This window comes from Pinus tabuliformis, chromosome J, assembly GCF_031772625.1.
Source record: "Pinus tabuliformis cultivar Carrire ecotype Pingquan chromosome J, CPIR1, whole genome shotgun sequence".
NCBI classification, from domain to species: Eukaryota; Viridiplantae; Streptophyta; class Pinopsida; order Pinales; family Pinaceae; genus Pinus; species Pinus tabuliformis.
Window position 1 is genome coordinate 1,596,534,471 of NC_142295.1, and position 25,348 is coordinate 1,596,559,818.

The window sequence follows — 25,348 nt, forward strand, 5'->3', positions numbered from 1 at the left end:
AAATCGTAAATGATATGACACAAAACATGGTAAGTATTGTTATTTGTATTTTTATTTTGCGTTTTGAAAATGTCTCGCTATATTTTTAAACTTTGATTATATTAACATATGATATTTTGTTTGGCAGAATTTTGTTGAAAGCTGTTCAATTATGTTGGGAGGCATTCATTACATAGAGCATGATATCATGAAAGTTGTCAGCCATTTTTACTCAGTGTCAGAAGAAGATATGCAAAACATGGAAAATGGAGTAATTGATGATGCTACAAAACTACATCCAAAGAATCAGAAAAAAAGGCCTCTGGTGGATAAATCTAGCAAGGGTAAACAAGTTACTTTTGAGGACGATGAAGTTGAAATTGACAATGAAGCATATGTTGCCATTACTGAAGATGACATTGAAATTGTGGAAGGTCGTAAAAGACCAAAAGTAACAATGCCCAAGAATAGATCTCTTGAGAATGTTAAGACGAAAAAAAGTAGAGTTGAAGATCTTGAAGTAGTCATTACCAGCAGTCAAGAACCTAGTGAAAATTCAAAAGAAAGCAAAGAAATCATTACACCAGGAGCTGATTTAGGTGATGGCATTATCAAAACAAAACAAAATGCCATTCGACAGAATTTGACAAAGAGAAACTTAGTTGATGGTGGTCGTACATTTCAGTTAAATGTCACACAAACCTATAAGGCAAGTGAAGGACAATGCCAATATCAAGTCAGAAAGCCACATCATCTGCATGTTCACAACTTGAAGACATTGATGAGGTACAATCCATATGCTCATGTGGTTAGTTATGTGCTTCTTGTTGATCCACTTCAAGTTCCCAACAAAGAAGCATTTGATAAGTCAAAATGTTTTGAATACAATTATTATGTGCTTGGGGGGAACCATTCTGTTGAAGCTCAAAGACAATTGATGGAGGAATATCCTAATAACCCACGTTTTGAAACAATGAAATGTATCATTTATGCTGGTTTAAATGAAACAGAAGCAAAGTTAGTGGCATGGGATCATAATTCAGATAATGAATATAGGATGTCTATGACTTTGATCCAAAAGGTTAGATTTATTCATAGTGAATTCCTAGAAAAATGTGGTGGGGATAAGATCAATATTACTGCAGATTTCCGAAAGGAATGTTGTATGGAAATAGGCTATCAAATTGAAGATAAAGGCAATTCAAAAAATGGAAAAGACAACAGATCTAGCGATTTATTCAGAGGTGTTGATAACATTTTCCAATTGGCATTTAGAACTGGAGATATTTGGAATTTGATTGATGACATTTTTAGCATGTGGGAAGACATTCGCATTAAAAACCATAGGGTCAGAAAGTCTAAGCCATTGATATGTAGCAACAATAAATCAGCGCCTGAACTGAAGCAACTTCCAGACGATATGACCATCACGCCTTGGAGGGCGATGCAAGGAGTGAAAGATGAAAAAATTGTCAAAACAATATTATCTCGTGTGAAGTCGGGGGAATTATCATTGGAAGAAATGTCTGAAGAATTTCAAAAGTAAGTTTGTTGAATTATTTTTACTTATTTCTAGGATTATAGTTATCTTTTAAATAAAACATGTTGTTATTGGTAGTATTTGTTATACATATCAGTATATTAACTTTTTCTTACTTTATCTATGCAGTCACAAAGTTTACATGAAAATTCAGGAACAAATGGTTAAATTGTTGAATGAAGATAGTTGGGATGATGTTGTACGCAACTATCCAGATTCAAGTTCTACATCAACATTGAAAGCTTTTTATCTTGAATTTAAAAAGGTAACTTGATTTATACATTCAGTTTTAATCATCTGTGTACTATTTTTAATTTAAAACTTACACATACATTTGTTTGTTTGGTAAAAGATGAAGAAAGAAGATAAGGGAGCACCAGACAGTTTCAAGACTTTTATTGAAAAAATAAAGATTGAAAGACTGAGAAAGCAACGTATTAAGAATGTTGAACTTGATCCAACTCTTAATCATTTCATTTGGAATGGGCTAGACACTATTCAATATCAAGTAATACAAGGCGACTGTGAAGACATTGCGAAACTCGTACCAAAAAGGGATTATGCCCTGGTTATTGCAGATATTCCCCATGGTTTCAATATTCCAAACATTTGCTATGATATTGACCCTTATACTTATCAAGCTTTTAATAAAGTGGTGGCGAGATTTAAGGAAGTGACGTCATCACCATTATGGAGATTTGTGACATTTCATTCAGACACACAATTGGCAATGTTATTGTCAAGCTTCAAGGGGAAAACAAATTCAAGGATGCAGCTTACATGGTAAGATGTTTAAAGGTATATTTGATTAATGTTGAAAAATTAATTTATGTACAAGTTAATTGAACTTTTACTATTTTATGTTACAGGCAAAAGTCAAATCTTCTTGACAATGAAGATCAACAATTTATAAATGACTGTGAGTTCATTCATATTGATAGTTGGGCAAAAGATGATAGCCATATGTCTATGATTTTTAATCGGGTGGACAAAAAGAGTCATAGCCAAATACTGACTTATGATGTTGTTGTGAGAAAACTAACATATGAAGACAAAGAAATGAAAGGAGAGATAGTTAACATTTATCAGAAACCACAATTATTGATTAACTATCTTATAGACATATGTTCAAATGAAGGAGATTGGGTTCTGGATTTATTTTCTGGCTCAGGTACGTTTTTCCACATGGAATTGAATTTCAATATGTTCTTTTTTTTAATTAATATGTCATTGTACTAATTTACTTCATTATTTTTTTGTGCTTGATAATTAGGTACAACACTAGCATGCTGCCTTCAAAAAGGAAGAAATTGCATTGCAATTGAGAAAAATCCATTACAATGCAATTTCATTCAGCAAAGAATTAATGCTCTTCAATTTCTTCCAGATGCAATGCAAGAAATTGGGTTGAAGAAAGGGGACTTTAGTGAATCACGTGTGGCAAAAAAGGCAAAGGAACCCCAACCACCATTACATGGAATGTATGGAAAGACACATATTGGGGGATTTGCAGACATGAAAGACCCATTAGAAGAGGAAAATGAGCAAAATGAGAAAAATGAAACAGAAAATATTGTGGAAGAGGACAATGATGAAACTCTAGAGGACGAAGAGTTTGGATTACGTGACATTCTTGATTAAATTTAAGTTATGCTTGTAACTCAAGCTTTGCAATGTTTTGACTTTGACATTTTATGAGAAGAATAAACACTCAATTAGGGTTGTTATACGTTCAATATTGGTAATATGTGATTTTTGCATTGATTTTTAAGTTAATCATTTTTTTTGAAAAAAAAGTAGTTATTATTATCTTTTTGACATGAAATTCATAAAAAAAACTATTATTTGACCATTTTTAGTTAATATTTTTGTATAAAAATTGTGATTTTGACATGTTAATTCTAGCAAAAAATTATCAAAACGTTTAGTTTTTTTGTTATATTTATGTTAAAAATGGTTATTTTTTATGTCCATTGTTAAAAAATGTTGTTTTTTAGAAACAATTATTTCATGTGGATTGAAAAATTAATTAAGGATGTCTAAATATGTAGATTATCTAAAATTCAAACTATCGACTTTCTAATTTAAAAACGCAAAACAATAAAAACCCCACTAAAAAAAAAAAAAAAATTAAGATAGAGAACAAGAAAATATGAATACAATCACGACTTCAAAAACTATCAAATTTAGAAAATAATTTTTTACATTTCACACACTAGAAAATTTAAAGTCAAAAAATAGGTCTTTTAAAAAAAGGGTGTGATGTAGAATACTCACTTTTTAAAATCAGGATGAAAATCACTACCATTCACTACCATTCTAAAACTTAATGCACATGAAAAAAATTAAAGTTCCAAAAACCATGTTCTTAAAAAAACATGTGTATTCTGCATCAACACTTTTGAAAATCGGGTCATTTTTTTGCCACCTCTACAAAACGGGTAACAGTATCAGTTCCCGTTTCAAAGTTTACATTGTTATATGTGACAGAGAGTTTAGACAAAGGGATAATAGTTTAGAGGCAGAGGAATGACAAAGATGAAATTTCAGGACATATATGTGGGTTCTCTTAAGCAAAGTTGCGTACACACATGAGTATGAAGAAGAAAAGGCACGTAGAGTTTCCACATCATGGTATTCTAAATACCAAGGGTCCTTACCATGGTATTTCCTTGTGGTATTCAACCCAGAAAGAGATGTTTTGATACCTTCTAAGAAAACCATCAGCTGGAGTATGATTTTGACCTATGGTATTGGATAAGGGCTAAGCTATATAAGGAGATGAAGATCAAAGTGATATAGTGTGAAAGTGATGAATAGTTCATGAAGAGTTAGATCTAAAGAAAATATGCATGTAATGGGTTGTTGATGTTTTGCTTGATCTAAGACTAACTACGCACTCGTGAATTTGATTATGGATCACATCTAATAGATCTGAGATGACAATCTTGATTATGAGGAGTTTTGATCTATGTTGATATTGACTTGACATGTGATTTTTTGTGTATGTTGAGATCTGGGCATGTCTAAAGTTTTGTGTTGCAATGAAGGTTTGAGTGAAAAATTACATGTATGTACGCGAGTTTTATAACATGCAAGGTGAAAACACAAATGGGTGTGATATTGGTAAGTCATTTATATTTCCTGATCTATACGCGAGTTTGTTTCCTGAAAAGCACATATACATGGGGTGACACTTTAAGGAAAGTGTGTACAGAAACTAGGGTTTTGATGAAAAGGATGTCTGATCAGTTTAATTAGTTTTGATGTGTTTCTGTCATCTGTCAATGAAGTCTTCTTGATGATTTTGGCCTAAAAAGTGATGTTTTGATTATGAAATAATTGATTGAAGGATGTTGAAGATAGTTGTTGTTTGTGATTGAAGTTTCGTGAAGTTTCTATCATTATTTCATAATGATGTAGTGGTTCTGTGTATGAAACAATATTTAGTTCAAGATGACAGTGGTTCAGTTTCGAGTTTCAGTGATTTAAGATCTGTACGTAGGTATGCTTCATGAAAAGTGCACACACATGCAGGTTTGCTATTGTAAAGTAGAGTATGTATTTTGATATATGGTTGATCAGGGTTTGCAGTATCAGAATATGGTTTCTGTGAAGTGAAATATGTTGATTTTTATTTTTGTTACAGTGATCTCACTATTCTAGTTGTTTAAGCTTGGGTTTTAGTTGATTGGTTGAGTTCTGGTTGATTCGGTGATTAAGTTTCAGTTGATGGTTGATTCAGTTGGGTTAGAGATTGGTTGATTCAAATGGTGACTAAGTGATTTGTTGCAGTGATGAGTTTTAGTTTTGATATTTGGTTTTGGGCTTAAATGTTGGTAGTGGGTCCAGTCTGAAAATTTGATGAAACATGGCCTACAAGTTGTGTTGTGTTGTAGCAGGTGGATCCAGTATGAAAATTTATGAAAATTGGTCCATAGAGGTGTTGAGGGTTGGAGCCTTTAATGAGGGAGTTGAAGTTTACTTCCAGTAGTAGTTGGTAAATCATATCAGGGGGTTGGAGTTCCCTTTCGGTGAGTGTGGGTAAACGAGATCAGGGGGTTAGAGATCCCTTCCAGTAGGGTTTGGAAAATGAGTGAAGGTTATAGCCTTGTACAGGTGGTTGCCTCCATGCTGGTATGAGTCTGCGCTAGTACAATATTGTAAGAATTTTTTCTTTATAATAAAAAGAAGACAGAGACAACAACAGTGGTGGTTTTTTCCCACATTGGTTTTCCACCTTAAATCCTGGTGTTCATGTGTGATGATTGTGTGTGATGGTTTATTTTTCTATTAATTCACATGGTTACTGTTTATTTAATGCTTAATGAAGTATTGATGGCAGATGCACTAGTTTAAGATAAAAAAAAACATATGAATTAACTAAAAAGTAAGTTTACAAGATATATGCTAGTTGTATGAATAAAAATCGCATACACACGCGGGTTCCCTTCAGTAAAGTCACGTAGAGAAATGAGGGTGTGAAATTGAAAAGTTTATTGATTTGAAAATATTGATTCGCACCCCCCCGCAACTCTTGTCAGTATTTTTCCCAACAGTGCTTGCTAAAACTCGAAGGTGTTAGTAGATAGTTTTGAAGGACACAATAGGGTTTGGTTTTGCAGGCCCTCAAGTATTTATTTGTAATTTCTAGTGTCACATCTCGAAGTCCACAGACTCTGGATTGAAATTACATGTTGGGTCATTGATATAACATATATTGCAACCAACAATCTTGTTAGATGGTACAAACCATAGTATTTAGAATGTAGCACCTGTTACTTGAGTCCTCTTTTCACCCACCAATGAGCTCATGAGTTCACGATGCATTTGTCTTCACTTGACAACCAAAAACATGGCATAATATAGTGTCATCATTGAGCACTTGAACGAGGATATTTCCCTTGGAATATGTCGTTTGGTTATCTAACATGACTCACAACTCATAGTATCTCAACTGAACCAAGTTTTGTCTTAAGAAATCTTGTGTTACTTCATTACTATTTGAGGGTATGTCTCTTGGAATGACATTTTATTTACATTTCCTACATCCATATTCCTCAAGACTCTAATACACGTGCTCTTGGATTGAAATTTGTGACATTAACTCTATAAACCATGCATAAAATACCTTCATTAGCAACATCAATAAAAACATCATTAGAACATATTAATAAAAACACCATCAGAACTATCATATATATATATAAATATATATATCTCTCTCTCTCTCTATATCTCTCTATATATATATATATATATATATATATATATATATATCATAATTCAAAACAATTTTGTTTACATTATATATGTATCACATGGGAACATCAGTCAAAAAACACATCTAAGACCCATATTACTACACCAATACATATGCAAACCAAAAATTATGTCTTATGAATACTATATTATGAGGTCGATCATCCCAGTGTCGGTGATAACATAACATAACATGTAAAATATGCCATAGTAGGCCTCAACGATGAAAAAAGTGTACTCCCACGATGTGCCTATGAAAGTATGGAGGAATCTCATCCATAGATAATAGTTGTATCCCTAGATTCAACTCCTCGATTTCCATGGTAAAACTTTACTGAAACCAAAACTAATTACATCAAATCAAATAGGGGCATATAAAGATTTACTTGGTGAAAATGTATAAGAAAATATTATCCTCTAGACTTTGGGAACTTGATTTTAACTTTGAGGGTAAATGGGTGATTTTCTCTGCTCACTCCACTCTTAACACTCAAATGTGCAAATGAGTCCCTTCTTGGCCACATTTCCTCATATATACCACTAATGAGTTCACACATGTGGTAATTTCACCCATTATTAGTCATGTTTACCCTATTTCCATCCCTTTTATCCATGATTGTGGTCCTAATTGTTGATTTTTGCTCCACAAATGACTGTGTGCATAATTTTAGCATATTTTTGGTTGTCATGCTTGGAGTTTCTCATGGTTGCATTATTACATATGAAACTACACACCTTTCTCCATCATTTAATATATTTGTAGTATCAACATTGGTGTGGGTTTGTGTCCATTCTATTGCTTATCAACATGGAATATGAGTTATGTCTATTGAGTATGGAGGTGATATATCCTAATATTAATGGAAAGCATATGATCAACTCTCCTCATTGTTTTATCACTTTGAGGAACTAAAGATGATATGGATTGGATCATTATATTTTTTTTCATCCATCTCAATGCTTTTAGAGAGGAAGAAGGGGAGGAATTAGCTCATGAGACTATTTTATCGACGGGACCAATTTGGCAGATTGGGGTTTGAAACCTTCTAAGAGAATTTTGACGCATCAATTGACATTTTTGAGGGTAAAAATTTGCCAGTTTAGCGGAAAACCTTTTTCTTCATATTCTACATATTGAGATGTTTCCAACAACACAAGAACCACCTCAATTAGAGTTCATATGTAAATGTTATGTCACTCGAAAGTTGGCCTTCGAGAGGATTCCACGTCAGCCCAAAAAACTAATGGAAAAAGGGGCTAGCAACATTATTATGATGAAGAAGAATCTAGAAGAGTTCATAGTGTAACTCTTGTTAAGAGTTGAGTGAGTCAAACCTAACCATTAATAGGCTATTAGGCTATGATATAATCGACCCACAAGGAAGAAAAGGGGGTTTCATTCTTTTTGAGTGCATTTATTCCATAGACGAGTAGTGTAGCCGAGCATGGATAGGGAGACCGCACACAAAGAGAATTTGTGCACTATTGTAGCCCATGAGCCACATGACACCCTTCTTTGTACTTTCAAGCATTTTCTATTCAAAGAAAAGGAGTAGAACGACATCACCTTCCAGATGGGTTTTCCCTAAAAAGGGTTTATCAATTTATATCTTGTGTCAAATTGTGAGATTGTATTTCATTGTTCTCTATTTTCTACATAATAATAATTTGAATGCATACACAACAAACAATAATTTAAAGATCCAGAAATCTAAAGAGAAATAAACCCTCATAGTGTAGATTTCATAAGTTTTAAGTTAATTTATCAAATCCATTGTGATGAACTATCTAGTAGAATATCTATGACATTTTATTTTATGGATGAAAATCTAGGTAGTCTTCTTCCCTAATCCTCTTATAGATTTTTCCCTAGTCAGGGAAGGGGAATTGAGAATTATTTAAGGATTTTGTCTTTATATAAATTGATCTCATGGGTTAAACATCACATGTATACCATTAAATTATAGGAGCAAACTATTCTAAGGAGGAACCCATATCACTATCTAGTTGTTCCATAGGTTCAATTATTGGTTTCTTTCCTTTAAGTGATTGCTTTGGATTTCTAGAGGAAGTTCCTTGAGGAAGCATATTATTTGTATTTGAAAATAGGCATTAAATTACAATATTTTCATATTTTTTCCATTTATCTACGATCTATGAATTTATTCACTAATTAACAAAGAAAACTATATTTTGTATAAAAACAATATATCTAATTCAAATTTTAGCAAATTAAAAAGAAGTTTTTAGTAAGAAATCATTAAAAAAATAAGTTAATGAACACAAATCTCGTAAATTTAAACTTAAATGATAAAATTTTGAAACTTTACTACTCATGAAAACTCCGAAATCTAAAAGATTATAATGAAATCGTTCTTAAATAACTACAAACCAAAGTGAAAATCCAAATTTAATAGTGGATAATGCAAAAATTTTACTCAAAATATTTAAAAAAATCAAATAAAAGTTAATAACATGAAAGGTGTATAAAGGATTCAAACATATATAAATAATTTTAAATTTTAATAATTACTAAATTCGCTATCAAAGATTTGGCCAGATTGCAATCATTTAATTTTAGAAAGATATTTTAGCTATTAATTTACCCAATGCTCTTTAATTGCTATCAAAGAGCCATCACTTCACTTTGTTTTAGATTACAATTTCACTTTTATTTGTGAAATGTTAAATGAATAGGAAATGAATCATCAACCATGCTTACCATTTTCATTAATGAGAAAATTAAAAAATTTGCTTCTTAGAATATTTAAAATAACCATAATGTAATATTCTTTAAAGTTCAAGCTTTGTTGGTTTGCTTTCTTAGTATATTTAAAATTTGTTTCATAAGGAAGGAAACAAACTTTCTATCTAATCAATGTCCTTGAATATTATTGAAGAAGTTTAAAACCCCTCGTTGGGAACATTTTTGCAACTTTTCATTGGAGTAGCTTAATATTTCTCAATATGGTCAATTTTGGAATTTGGATAAAGGGAATTTTTTTTATTCTAATGGAATAAACACGTACTTTCATGTATGTGTTATCAATAAAATTTTAAACTTTCAATCAAAGTGTTTAAAATTTTCATCATGGTAAAGTTTATTTTCTCTTCAACAATCAAAAGAAGCTTCCTATTTTTAACTTTTTTTTTTGTTGTGGTTCACGGACATTTTGATCAACTAGTGGTGGCTACGTTCATGGAAAAATCTGGGTTGATCGACCCCAAAGGGAATCTAGCCCCGCAGCCCACTACCTAGGCCTAACCCCAAGGGCTTTGGAGAGAATGGACCCTGTGACCTCCCAATCGGCGAGGCACTGATTTTGACCAATTGAACTAACCCTTGGAGCTACTCCCACTTTTAACTATTTACACTATAGAGTTATTTTTTTTAATTTTACATAATGTTATTGGAGTTACTTAGAATTTTCGAAAATGAAAGTTTGGGCCACTTTTAATGAATAACATATGTTGGAGTAAAATTTAATTTTCATCAAAGTGTAAAGTGAACTTGTTACTTTGATGAATGTGAAAATTTCGTGTATTAATGCTTTATTGAACTTTCTTAATTAGAATTTTATATTATTGGTTATAAAAAGAAAATTAAACATAATGAAAACTTGTTTTCTATAAAATTTTATCAAACTTAAAAGAAAAATACACTGGTAAAGAAAGAAACCAAAACTTCAAAGAAAAATTAAAAAGTGGTAACCAAATTTTATTAAACTTTTTAAGGTTGGTTGAGGTGTCATCCATATAAAATGACTCCTTACGCTTATTCTTCTCTAAAGGAATAAGAGGATTTGGGTCTCCTCATTCATGGTGACTAACAAAAGGGAGGTGTTCGATTTTTAGAAAGAGAAATATGATAGGTGTTAAAAAAATAAGTGAAGGTGGAATAAGAGGATTTGGGTCTCCTCATTCATGGTGACTAACAAAAGGGAGGTGTTCGATTTTTAGAAAGAGAAATATGATGGGTGTTAAAAAAATAAGTGAAGGTGGAATAAGAGGATTTGGGTCACCTCATTCATGGTGACTAACAAAAGGGAGGTGTTCGATTTTTAGAAAGAGAAATATGATAGGTGTTAAAAAAATAAGTGAAGATGAAGATTGGATGGAAAAGGGAATATGAGCCGTCACACATTAAGATTATTTTTCAAATATAAATGGTTAATTTGAAGTAAATGTGTGAATTTATTAGAAACATCATAAAAATATTAACAATATATCTTTAATTTCTTTTAATACTTCACTATATATTATTGAAAAGCTCTTTTTGTCCATGGAATCAGTGGTTGCATAAGCACATCTTTCTAGAAATAACATGCAATTTTCAGCCTTAACCTTTTATATTTTTATCAAAATTTTAAACATAGATAAAATTAATTGAATCATGCAAAAAAATGAAGTGAAATGCATGTTGGTTATTACTTGGAATTTATACTCAAAACTAAATCAATGCTCATAAATGGTTACTACACAGGATAAAGTAAATGAATTCTCATAAATGATTACTACACAAGATGAAAGAGAGAAAGGATATGAAATCTTGCCAATATGCAAGTTATTTTATATTATTTTTTATAATTCTTTTTAGTGAATTTGTAAAATAGATTTATGAAACAAAGATAATAAAAAAGAATAATAATACCACTTACTTTTAGGGAAACTTTCTTGATTTAAGTGTTTTTTTATTTCTACAAATTAACTCAGGTTTAAATATTACTTTAACTAATATCATTTTAGGTAATTAAAATAGAAATAAATATAAATCTATAATACATTTAAATTTAAAAGAAATATTAATTTATGTTGTAAAAAAATGTGAAATCATTATGATTATTGTTTTTTGAAAAATTTGAGATATTTATGATTATTGTTTTTGGCTTAGTAATTGATTAAAAGAAAAAGAATATTTTGTTTAATATTTAATGCAATAAATATATATATGATAAACAATATATATAATATTAGAGTAGAAGATATAATACATCATAATGTATATAATATTATAGTGTTGATTATAGTATATCAGAATGTATATAATAATATAGGGTTGGTTATGTATTTGGGTTTCTTTATTCATCATGACTAATAAAAGGAATAATGATTAAGGAGGTATTGAATTTCTAGAAGGAGAAACATGATATATCTTGAAAAAATTAAGTGAAGTTGAAGATTAGATGGAAACATATAAGATGAATATTTACAAATTAGTTTGAGCTAAATGTACAAGCTCATTAAAAATACCATTGAATTGAAAAAAAAAACATATTTTTTTGTCTTTACCTATTTTACCTTTTATTGAAAAACCCTTCTTAAACTATGAAATCATTATAAAACTATTCACTACTAAATCACATATTTTTAAAAACAACATGCAAGTGAGCCTTATTACTTTATGCTCTCATCACAAATTGAAACATGAACAAAATTAATTAAATCATATAAGAGATAAAGTGAAATGCATATTGATGATTGTGGGTAAGTAATACTCAAAACTAAATTTATATTTCTAAATAATTCTTAAATAAGATAAAAAGAAAAATAATAAATCTTATTAATATCTAATATATTTTGTATTACTTTATAGAATTTATTTTATTACATTGGGAAAAAAAGTTTAAAGAAAAAATATAATTATAGTATCATAAACATTGTTACATGAAATAAAAAAAAGAATGGTGATACCAATAAATTTTGTGTATGTATTAAAAACTATTTTCTTAATTTAAATATTTTTTCTTTTACTTTTACATATTAAATTAAGCTTAAATGTTACTTAATATTACTTTAAATAATTAGAATAAAATTTATTCGAACAAAACACATAACTCTTTAACGTATTTAAAATTTGTGAAAACATATTGCTTTGACCTTTTAAAAAGATGAGATGCTTATTATTATTATTTTTAAAAAGGTGAGATTAAGAAAAAGAAATGGTTTTTTATTATGGTTTTTAGTTAACAATTGTTTAAAAAAAGAATAGGTCGTCTAATGTTTAAGATAACGTATTATATAACCAGCAACATAATATTATATAATGTTTAATATTATATAATATTATGTTGCAGTATAAGTTATGGTACATCACACTGTATATAATATTGCAGTGTGGGTTGAAAGGATTCATCATGTATGTATGACAATGTTTTGATCATAGACCCATAAAACCATGTGATTTGTTAGTGGATGGTTGGGATAACATGCTGAGCTGCATTGTTATATATTCAAATTTCACTCGGGAGAATTTATACATTTAATGGTTGTTCAATGATCTTCATAATCAATTAAGGATATGCTTGGTTGGATTGATTGGTATATATTCAAATTTGACTACCAACACATCGAATCAATTACCTTACCAGATGACTGTATATATTTATTAAACACATTATTGTCTTGATGCATGTAACTTTAATAAGATTTTAAATACAAACAATGGTTTTCTAATGATATCACTTATGTGCTTTTACTTTGATTATGGTGACCTTTTAATATTATATAACGTGCTTTTACTTTGGTTATGGTGACCTTTTAATATTATATAATGTTTTAATATTATATAATGTAATACAGTGAAAATATAATTTAGGCTTCAGATTTAGATTTAGGTCCGCTAAAATTAATATTAGCACAATCATATTAATAAATATAGTCGATAAATACTGATAAATGTATATCAATCATATTTATTATTAATTATTTATAAATATTATTATTATTATTATTATTATTATTATTATTATTTATTAGCAATACTAATTAACCAATAATTAAACAATATAACTAATATTAATATTAATATTAATAATTAATAATTAAAATAATATAAATATAATATAATATAGTTAATAATAATTATAATATTCTTTTGTAAAAAAGATAAATATTACAAATCAAATGAATTGATACTATATACCAAAGGGATACTATAATAGATTGATACTATAATATCAACTACATTATTAAATATGGTTGATATATATCAATAGGCATCAATATATATAGATTTAATATTAATATTAATAAATATATAAATATATAAATATAATAAAATACAATAAAATAATTATATTATAAAACATTATTATCATTATATTCTAAATGCAAAAATAATTATAACAATTATAATGATAATATATCCTAAGTATTGTTATATTATAATAATAAGATAATATTATAATATAATAAATCTTGATATTATTAACCAAAGGGATTGTTAATATTATACACTCAAAGCATTATAAACTTTAGGAAATAATATTAAACACAAAGGATTAATATTATAAACCTTTGGAATCAATCTTATAAATGTAAGTGACTATTAATATTATAAACCCAAGGAATTTATATTATAAATCTAGTGGATTATAAACCCAAGGGATTCATATTATAAACCCAAAGCACTAATAAACCCAAGGGATTAATGCTAAAAACCCAAGGGATTGTCCACAGGGTCTTAGATAAATGGTGATTGGGTGTTCTGCTAAGGCACTCCTTGATGTCAAGTCATAGGTTCAATTCCCTGCCTCAATCTAGGTGATTTATTAGACATGATGAAGATATAGTCCTGCTAAGCTTACAATTTAATTTTTATTAAACCCAAGCGATTAATATTGTAAACGCAAGGTATATAAACCCTAAGATAAATATTATAAACCCTAAAACAAATAGGGTTAACCATGGTTGACCATGGTTGATTTTTATATTGACACAATCTTTGTCACAATGCAACATTCGACCATGGCTGACCATGATTTATTTTCATATTGATAGAATCTTTGTCATAATGCGATGTTGGATCATTTTTTACTATGATTGACCATGGTTGATTTTCATATTGAGACAATCCTTGTCACAATGAAAAGTTGGACCATGGTTTACCATGATTGATTTTCATATCGAAACAATATTTGTCACAATGTGGTTAATAAACCCAACGAATTTATATTATAAGCCCAAGGGATTTATATTAAACCCTCAGATTAATATTATAAACCCTATCAAAAATATTATACCCTAGGAATATGAACCGTTATATTAATAAACCCAAGGGATTGATATGATAAACCCAACACACTAATAAACCTAGGGGATTAACACCCTAAACCCAAGGGATTAATATTGAAAAACGAAGGTATAGAAGCCCTACGATAAATATTATAACCATAGGGTAAACATGGTTGACTATAGTTGACCATGGTTAATTTTCATATTGAGACAATATTTTTTAGATTGCATCGTTCAACCATGGTTCACCATGATTGATTTTCAAATTGAGAGAATATATTATAAAGGGAAGGGATTAATAATATCAAGGAATTATAAGCCCAAGGTAATAATATTAAACGCAGGGGATTAATATTATAAGAGAAAGGTATATAAACCCTAAGATAAATATTATAAACCCTAAAATAAACATGGTTGACCATGGTTGATTTTCATATTTAGATAATCTTTGTCACAATGTGATGTTGGAACATGGTTGACCATGATTGATTTTCATATTGAGATAATCTTTGTCACAATGCGACATTGGACCATGGTTAACCATGGTTGATTTTCATATTGAGATAATATTTGTCACAATGTGATGTTGGACCATGGTTGACCATGGATGATGATGGTTGCCACAATGTGACGTTAGATGAAGAGACAATATTTGTCACAATGTAACCATTATTATTAACTATGGTTGATCATGGTTAACCATGGCTGATTTTCATATTGAGACAACATTTGTTACAATGTGATGTTAGACCATGATTGATTTTCATATTGACACAATCTCTGCTACAATGTTATGTTGGACAATTATTGACCATGTTTAACCATGATTGACCATGGATGACCATGTTTAACCAATGTTGACCATAGTTGATTTTCATATTGAGAAAATCCTATGATAAAACCTAAGATAAATATTATAAACCAAGGTTTATAAACCCTATCAAAAGTATTATACATTACTAATTATTGTTTGTGTTTTGGTTATAATAACGTTGTCATGGAACGTTATATAGATGCAAATATGGCTAGAGTTGTGGATACTAGAAAGTCCAACATTAGTTATTTAAATGCTTTTGCACGTGCAATAGTGACTTGGATGTCTAGAATATAGGAAGTAGTAACACTCTCTACAACAGAGGTAGAATAATTAGTTGACACAAAAGGTTGTAAAGTGATGTTGTGGATGTAGTGATTCTTAAGAGAGGTGGGAAAAAAATGTGTTGCAATGTGAGAATCAGAGAATCATTCTTTTAACAAAAAATATTAGCATATCATTTTATGACAAAGAATGTAGTTGTTTGATATAATTGGATTCTTTACAATCCATTGTATTTTCTCATGTTATTAGGTCCATGGTATTGTAATGAAATCTATTTGTACATTAGTGTGAATGAAAAGAAGCGGGTGAAATGTAATATTTTTATTATTATTGTAATAAAAAGCTCAAATCCCTTTCCTCGTGGGTACATAAATCTTGTATACAATGTATGTGTTAACAAAATGTTATATGTTTATTAATTAAATTTAAATATGAAAATTTGAAATATAATTTTGTGTGTGTGTTTATTAATTAAATATATTAAATTTTAATATATTTATCAATTATATGATATGAAATATCATGGTTAACAATACTAATTATTACTATTTAGATCTATTTTAATGTGTTTATTATGATTTTTATTAAAAAAATGGTTTCTAATTTTATTAATAAAAAAATACAATAAAACAAGTTGAATAAAATCAATTTTATTAATAAAAATAAAATTACAATAGAACAAGTTGAATTAAATCAGGTTATAAAGAGATGTTGTGGATGTAGTGATTCTTAAGAGAGGTGGAGCAAGAACATTGTTGCAATGTGAAATCAGAGAACCATTCATTTAATAAAATATCTTAACATATCATTTTATGACAAAGCATGTAGTTGTTTGATATAATTGGATTCTTTGCAACCCATGGTATTTTTTCATGTTTTAGGCCCATGGTATTGTAATGAAATCTATTTGTATATTAGTGTGAATGAAAAGAAGCGAGTGAAATGTAACATGTTTATTGTCATTGTAATAAAAGGCTCAAATGCCTTTCCCCATGCGTAAATAAATCTTTTATACAATGTATGAGTTAACAAAATGTTATATGTTAACTAGTTAAATTTAAATATGAAAATTTGAAATATAATTTTGTGTGTTTATAAATTAAATATATTAAATTTTAATATATTCATAAATTATATGATATGAAATTTGAAATATAATCTTGTGTGTGTTTATTAATTAAATATACTAAAATATAATTTGTGTGTTTATTAATTAAATATATTAAATTTTAATATATTGATCAATTAAATGACATGAAATAACATGGTTAACAATACTAATTATTACTATTTAGATTAATTTTAATGTATTATGTATATTATGATTTTTCTTTGAAAAATCATTTCTAGTTTTATTAATAAAAATAAAATTATAAAGAACAAGTTGAATTAAATCAATTTATTATTTTTATTGATTTTTACTTTTTTCTTCCATTGTTGGGTGCATTCTAAATTCTAGTGTGAGGGAGATGTGTATTTCCTTCAGTGTTCAAAAACTTTGTTCTTTGTTGATATACAAATATTATGATAAAAAATTCAATATGGTCATAACTAAAATATTTTCATATATAGGGTTAAGTAATATTAATTTGTATTTAATAATATACCAACACAACCATATAAATTAATCGCTGGTAAATGCCAATAGGAATCAATCCATATTAAGCATCAACTCACTTACACTTACATCATGATATGCCAGGTTGGTAAAATTTTGAAAACTAATAAAACTTCAGCAAATTATAACTTTAATATTATTAATTATAAAAAGAATTACTATATAAGTTAAACATATAACAAGATTCTTAATCATGGAGATTTACCTCAATTTTACCATCATGGACATTCTTAATTTGTTAATACCACATGGCCAAAAGACCATATATCACATCATATGGCATTTTCATAACTACTTTACATATAACTCTCCCTATAATTTGTGTATGTTGTTATCAATATTGTATTATGAATATTCTAGAATATTTTATGGAGGTTAAATCTCTACCATAAGTAAAATAATTATCGATAATTAGTTTAAAATATTAAAATCTCAACTCCAAAATAAAGAGACATATCATCAAGGTAATTAATAAAAGAAAAAATAAATAAATAAAATAATTTACCACCATATTAGGTAAAATATTTCAATGTTTATTATTTTAAAATTTTAAAAGCTCAATTCCAAAATAAAGAGACATATCATCGGGGTAATGAATAACAGAAAGATATATATATAAATAAAATAAATAAATAATACCACCATGTTAAGTAAAATATTTCAGTTTCTATGTATTCATTATACAGACCCATGTTAAGTAAAAGACTTCAATCTCAACTTTTTATACATTATAGAAGGCTAAAAAATACACTATTTATATATTAAATAAAGCAATTGAAAAAAAAAATCTTATGGTTAAAACATTTATCACAATTTTTCACTTGGAATAGCAAGTTTTATAGTTGAGGGGATCCATATAGATCTCCTCGATATTGTTGGCTGTAGGAATTGCACTTAAGAAAACTCCACAACGCTTAATTTTCAACCCGGGGGTTTCGTAAACTTAGAGACGAAGCACAGGCAATGTCAAAAGTGGTATGAACTTTTCCTATTCCTAATCCTAATTCTTAAAGGAAATGTTGCAGAATCATACAGAAAACAATTTTAAAGGCAATCGACACCAAAGAAACTCTAGTGTTGGAATGTAAAAGAATAATTTGCAAGGAAATCAAGTAAATGAACTTTCACACAATTGGAAGCAATCTTAAATGCTAAAATGAAATACTATGTTTATCTCCAGTATAGATGTCTCACAACTTGACAAGTGGGCCCTTACAGAGATCTGTTCCCCATGTGATTTTCCTTCTACACAAACAACCTATTCTTGTACTATTGCAATCTGCTTGCACTAGTGCAAGAACAATACTATTGTACAAAAGTATATTTTACCTTCCTTACTAAAGATTTATGTTTTTGTGGAGGTGTTCTAAGCCTTAGGGCTTAGAGCACTCTGTTCCTGTGACAAAAGACTAGCTCTTGCGCCGAGACAGAGCTTCCTTCACCAAAGTTTCCAATTTACTTTCGAAAGAATTAAAAGACGCGTTGAAAAGAATTGCAATTGAAAACTAAATTCTGAGATCAATTATCTAGGGAAAAGAAATGCTTCAATTAATTGAACTTGGTAATGAAATTAAACTTCATAAAGTGAAAACAATTTGGAATAATCAAAGTAGCAGTTAAAGTAATTTGCATGCATTAACTAGCTTCGGCAACCCGCTTGTAATGTTTCTGTTCTTTTTCTTAAGTCATAAAATGCAAGTATAAAGTGTTTATAATAATGTCCTTTCTTAATTCATATAAACATCCTCAGATCCTTCAAAAGTATGCTCTTAATGTTAAGAACGATTACTGGATTTAACAATACTTTTGCTTGCAGGAATGGTAAGCATAAATGTAACATTTGTTGTGAAGTAAATGAATAAACTGGAATGCAAGAAACTACATGCACTGGTACAGGAAGAATCTTCCTACACGACCCGAGTGGAAGTAAACCAAGACAAGAATTGCAGGAAAGGAATTACAAGAAAGAAATAAGCTCAATCAACTTCCAAACTACGGATCCGTTCACACTTAACTATGAAATAAATTTAGCTCAGAACATCTGAAATAAATACAAGAACCATTCAAACCATGCAACTACAAATAAATGTTTACACAGACCTTTTAAATGGTGAAAGCACAAGGGTAAATTAGCTGGGTTGGCTAGGCCCTAGCCAACCAGCTCATTTCCCGTTTAGGAAACGAAACGAATCAGCACTCAAGTACGCATAAAATATAAGTTAGACACAGCGTGTGAATAACATGGTGAGTTCCTTGTATTAACTTGATCAGCAAATATACATGATGGCACAAATCCAGCCTAAAGCCGAGGGCAATACAAAATTACACAGTGAATGAAATTACAACTTAGATCGCTCCTCTGGTTCTTCCTATAGTCTACATTTTATACAGTCTTTTGGCCTTAGCCCAATTCTGCTAATTACAGTATTTCCTTATTCAAGCCTTTTGGCTGAACAGACTAACAACCAATATTACAAAACTGGCTAATAGTTATAATGGAACGCGAACTTCGTTGGCTGTAGACCATCCTTGGCATGTATCCCTGACTATATTTCGCCGATATCCAACCTTAGTTAGTCTACAGTCGAACTAGGATTCGTGGATCAGAACACCCATGTGGAAGGATTCGAACTGTTACGGAGATCTCAGAGTAACATCATTGGCGGTGCAGGAATCTGCCTGCACTGATCATGCTAACTCATAATTAACACTTAGTTCCTCAATTACTTTTAGTAAATTAAACATAATTTACAAGAGATACTAATAGGCATGAAATCTATGTAAAATAATTAATAAAGCACTTAATAAATCTTAATTATGAAATACAAAGCATATGTAGGAATAGATGATTATCTTGGACTAGTGCAGGAATGAGAGGGTTAAGTAGAGATAAGACAGAGGTTAAAGTTTGTGGAAATGGGGTAAAAATAGAGCAATTTGGGACACCAACATCCTCCCATCCCTAAGTTGTTGTGTGTCCTCATACAACATTTTACCTTCTGCAAAAAATGTTCAAAAATGGGTGGCTAGCTCTCAATCCTATACTTCAATACTTATTCCTGCTTTTACTACCTTTGGCTTTTTATCTCAGGCTCTTTTCAGCTGATTAATCACCTTCTTGAGACATTTTTAGCATTTGGAAGCTTGAGACTTCCATACTTTTACTTGTTGTTTCCGCTTCTTGACCTCTGCGAGCAGCTCTACCTCGCTTTGCTTTTGCCAATTTTTCTCCTTCATGACCTGGTTCAGAGCCTCCAAGTCATGAACTTGCTGCTCCAATTCTACTATTCAGTTATTGAGGTAGAGAGTAGAGGGTTCCATGCTCAGATCTTCTGGTGTAAATACCTTCTCTGCAATGGACTCAAAACAAGTCCCATCATTGTCAAGATCAAGGTCATCCAGCGTTTGCATTATGACATCGCCAAAAGTTTCTGTGCTCGGGGTTTCCTTATCATCGAGGGTTTTGGTTCCCTCCACAGCCTTCATGCCAAGGGTTTCAATACCTTGCGCACTCAACTCCACAGGGTTTTTAATGCCTTGTTCTTCCAATTCTTCAGGGGATTCAGTACCCTGTTCATTTAAACCAGCAAGGATTTCAGTACCCTGTTCCTCAAAAATAGCAGGGGCTTCAGTACCCTATTCCTCAAGGGCATTGAGGGTTTCGATGTCATGTTCATCGAAATTATTGAGGGTCTCCATGTGTTGTGCCTCATCATCCTCATGACCCTCTGCTTGAACTTCACCTGCACTCGGTGTCGTCTTCCTCTTTCTTAATTTGCGAACAAAGGTAGAAAACAATATGTTGTCTTCCATGTTTTCCTCGTTTAACACGGTGTGAGCCACTGCATCTACAAGCAACGAAAGGTTATGATCTTTAGATGAAACTTGAGGTGATTCATCAATCACAATCGGAGAGCTTGACTGATTCGTCCCTAGAGAGACAGTCTTCTTCCTCGTCGAGGTTCTGTTTTTCTTTTCTTTGCTGAGGGTAGAGTGTTTTTGACATACCTCTTTTTTGCTAACACTAGCATTCTTTTACCTTTTTGCTCGACAGGGGATGATGTCTCTACCTTCCTTTTATTACTATCAGACTTCCCTGCACTCCTCGCTAGCTTCCCAAGTCACTCCCTTTTCTTCCAACACTTTCTTGACAAGGATTGTGATAAGCCCATGATGATATAGCTTATTTGCGACTTGGATTGCGTTCCCACGCTGCACACCATTCACTATTTTCTCGAGACTTCTAAGTAGGTAGTAAGGGAAATTAACAATTTTTCCCAACTCAAAGTACAACAAAAGCCGGAGGTGATACATGAACGCTAATGTATAACATCCCTCACATGTCACATATTTCTGCAATATGAATAGGAGGTCTTGCCATTTCCCTATCATGGCACTCTGCAGAAGTCCCTTCTTCCGATCAACCTTAAGTTTTCATTCAACCACAAACTAATGCCATCGTTTCTTCCCGAGCCACTCCTTTTTGAACCACTGCTCCCCTGTAGTTGGCAAGCCTATAGCTTGCGCAATAGACTCCTCTGTGACCTTGAATTCTAATGAGCTAACCCTGACTCGGCCTCCTTTAAATGTATTCGTGAACTCCAGTACCACAACCATGTCGAAACCATAGAAATTCTGTAAAAATGGAAGGAACCTAGATTCTTGCAATAGTGCAAGACTATTCTGGTATTCCGCGGTCTACTCGATCTCCTTCAAGGATGATGGCTCATTTCTTACGGGTGCCATGTTCGAATTACACTTCACAATTCTTGGTCACAACCTCAAAAGGATTTCGGTGAGTGATACCAACAATTGCTGAGAGCTTTATGCCAGAGGTTCATCCATCCTCCGTCTTTTCAGTCCCACCCAACCAATCATGATGAAAACAACTCCTCGGATTAGATGCAGATACGTATCAGCCTGCTACGGGTGAGCAATAATGATTGGATGTGGCAGAGGTTTATGCGGCGGTGGTGCAATGGTCATAATGATCGGGTTACGAGGTAAGATAATAATGAACAAGTAATGCGAGATTGTTTCAAGGGAGGTGAATACAGGTTATCAGAAAGTTAGTATTATCCACAGTCTACCTCATAATTTAATCAAGACATATTTCAGTACTTATTAAAAAAAATAGATTTCAGAACCCAATATATCTTGCACTTTAAAAATTTTCCTAAGTTAGTAAATGATAAAACAAAGTATTAATTAAAAAATATATAATGCTATGATCTATCAGTATTCATGTGTAGGGTAATAAAGTTCCAAAAACATCCTTAATAAGACACTCTTGGACTATGTGAAATTTATTTTACACTTGCTTCCATAGTTGGATGCGTTCTTGCACTGATCCTACTTGCACTGCACCATGATTGCACTACGCATCTTGCACCAGGGATTTTACAAAAACAAAAATTCTGATAGAACACAATTCTGTAGCTGGAATTAAAAAAAAAAATCCTCAATATATAAGAAAAGTTTTATTTGTCATCCTTTGGTGTTTCATGAGCATGCCTTCTGGATTGACTGCATCAAATTCTGCAATCAATTTATGAGGCAATAAAGAAGTAAGAAAAGGGTAATTTTTAGAATGGGAAGGAACATTATAGCAGGGATTTCGAAGAATACTATTACCAAGGGGGATAAACGAAATGAGATGTGGAAAAAAATCCATGGGAAAAGAGGGATTTTATGAAATCGGGTAGGGTATTTTTCTTAGAAGAAAGAGGAAGGTAATTCATTAGGGATGTTATAAAATAAAATAGTGCGAATTTTCGAAACGGGAAATAGAAGAAAGGCAGAGTTTTTTTACCTTGAAAATTTGCCTACACTGGTGCCGGAAAAAGTAATTGTAGCAGGAATTAAGCATTTACTTGGATAAAAGTTTCCATGCTAGTTATCCCAAACTTGGGTAAGGGCTCGGTTTCTCGAACCTGCTTCTTCTTGGTGGCAGCTAGCATATCCAAAACTCAAGTAACATTCCACTTTTACTAAAATTTTGATCTTCCTGCCAGCATGCTGGTTTTCAGGTTGATCCTTTTGCAATCATGTTAGTTAACTGATTTTCATAATTACAGGAATTTTTTTTTTTTTTAACTTCTTTTTTGTCATTTTTCCTTTTTATTTTTATTTTATTATTTTTAATAAGGACAAGAAGGAATCAAATATTCAACAGGTTGGTGTTACCACCTACCAACTCCTTTTCAAATTGCTATTGGACTTGCTGCATAAAATCTCCTTTAATAAGGGGATGAAAATATACCTTCAATCTATGCCCATTTATGAGGAACATAGAATTCTGTCCATCAATAGTTTTAATTTCTACCACTCCATTTTCAAACACTTTGACCACCTCATAGGGTCCCATCCAGCATGTGTGGAATTTCCCTTTAAAATATTTGAATCTAGAATCGTAAAGGAGTACCCAATCACCTGGTTGGAATTGCTTTTTTCTTAATGGACTTGTCATGCCACTTCTTGTGCTGGTGTTGAACCAAGATGTTTTGCTGAACATCATCCCGTCGAAATTCATCTAACACATTCAATTGTAGAAGACATTGCTGCTGTTCTTCGGAGAGATCTAGCCCCTATTGGATCGCAGTCCTGAAAGTATTAAGTTGGAATTCTATCGGCAAGAGGACTTGTTTTCCGTACACCATCTCATATGGTCTGTGTCCTGTGTTGTTTCTCCAAGTGGTTCGATATGCCCACAATTCTTCCGGTAATTTGTCAGCCCAATCCTTTCTATGAATATTTACCGTCTTTATGAGGATGGACTGAATCACCTTATTTGTGGACTCCACCTGACCATTTTCTTGTAGGTGATACGGTGTGGATTTCCTGTGTCGTATTTTGTACTGCTCCATCACACCCTGTACCAGATTAGAAATAAACGACGGTCCATTGTCAAAAAAAATTTCTCTAGGCACACCAAATCTAGTAATAATTTCAATAAAAAGAAAATCAACAACAACTCTTTCAGTAGCAAAAGAAACAGCTTTAGCTTCTACCCATTTTGTAACGAAATTTGTACAAACCACAATAAGCTTTTTATTTAATGATGTTGGATTTATTGGTCCTATGAAATCAATGGCCCATTTTTCAAAAGGCTCAATCATAACCTGAGGACATAAAGGCATTTCATTGGTTTGATTAGGCTGGCCAACTCGCTGACATCTATCACACCGCTTGACATATTGTTTAGCATACTTAAACAAGGAAGGCCAAAAATAGCCAGCTCGTAACACTTTGTATGCTATCTACGTATCGGCGAAGTGGCCCCCACAAGGTTCATCATGGGCATATTTTAAATTATCAAACACTTATTCCTCTCTTACACATCTACAGATAATGAGATCTACTCCAGTGTAAAAGAGGTCTCCTTGAATCCAGGAATATGCAACACTTTTCTATATGATATTCCGCTTTTCACGAGCGGATAAGTGAGGTGGTAATTTTCCAGTGACTAAATAGTTAGCTATGTCAGTAAAACATGGGGATTTTGTTGACATAGCAAAAAGATGTTCGTCAGGAAAATCATCATCAACAGGAATTGCTTCACCAGGATTGTTTAATCTTGAAAGATAATCTGCTACTACATTCGATTTTCTTGGTCTATCAATAATGGTAATATTAAATTCCTGTAACAATAATAACCACCTAGTCACCCTACCGCTAGTTAATGGTTTATTCATAAAATATCTTATTGCAGAATGGTTAGTATGTACAAAGACTTCATATCCTGTAATATAATGTCTGAATTTATTAATGGAAAAAATTACAGCTAAAAACTCTTTCTCAGTAACCGTATAATTTAGTTCAGTGGGTGACAAGTTTT

At 31.1% G+C, this 25,348-nt stretch overlaps 1 protein-coding gene across 1 annotated transcript in view; it reads left to right on the forward strand.

Moving 5' to 3' along the window:
* The first annotated feature begins 22,413 nt into the window (after positions 1-22,413).
* Positions 22,414-25,348, forward strand: part of LOC149233584 (putative methyltransferase At1g29790) — a 47,251-nt gene continuing 44,316 nt past the window's right edge. The window contains exon 1 of the mRNA XM_089382232.1: positions 22,414-22,514. Coding sequence (XP_089238358.1) covers positions 22,414-22,514 — 101 coding nt within the window. The remainder of the gene's footprint in view (positions 22,515-25,348) is intronic.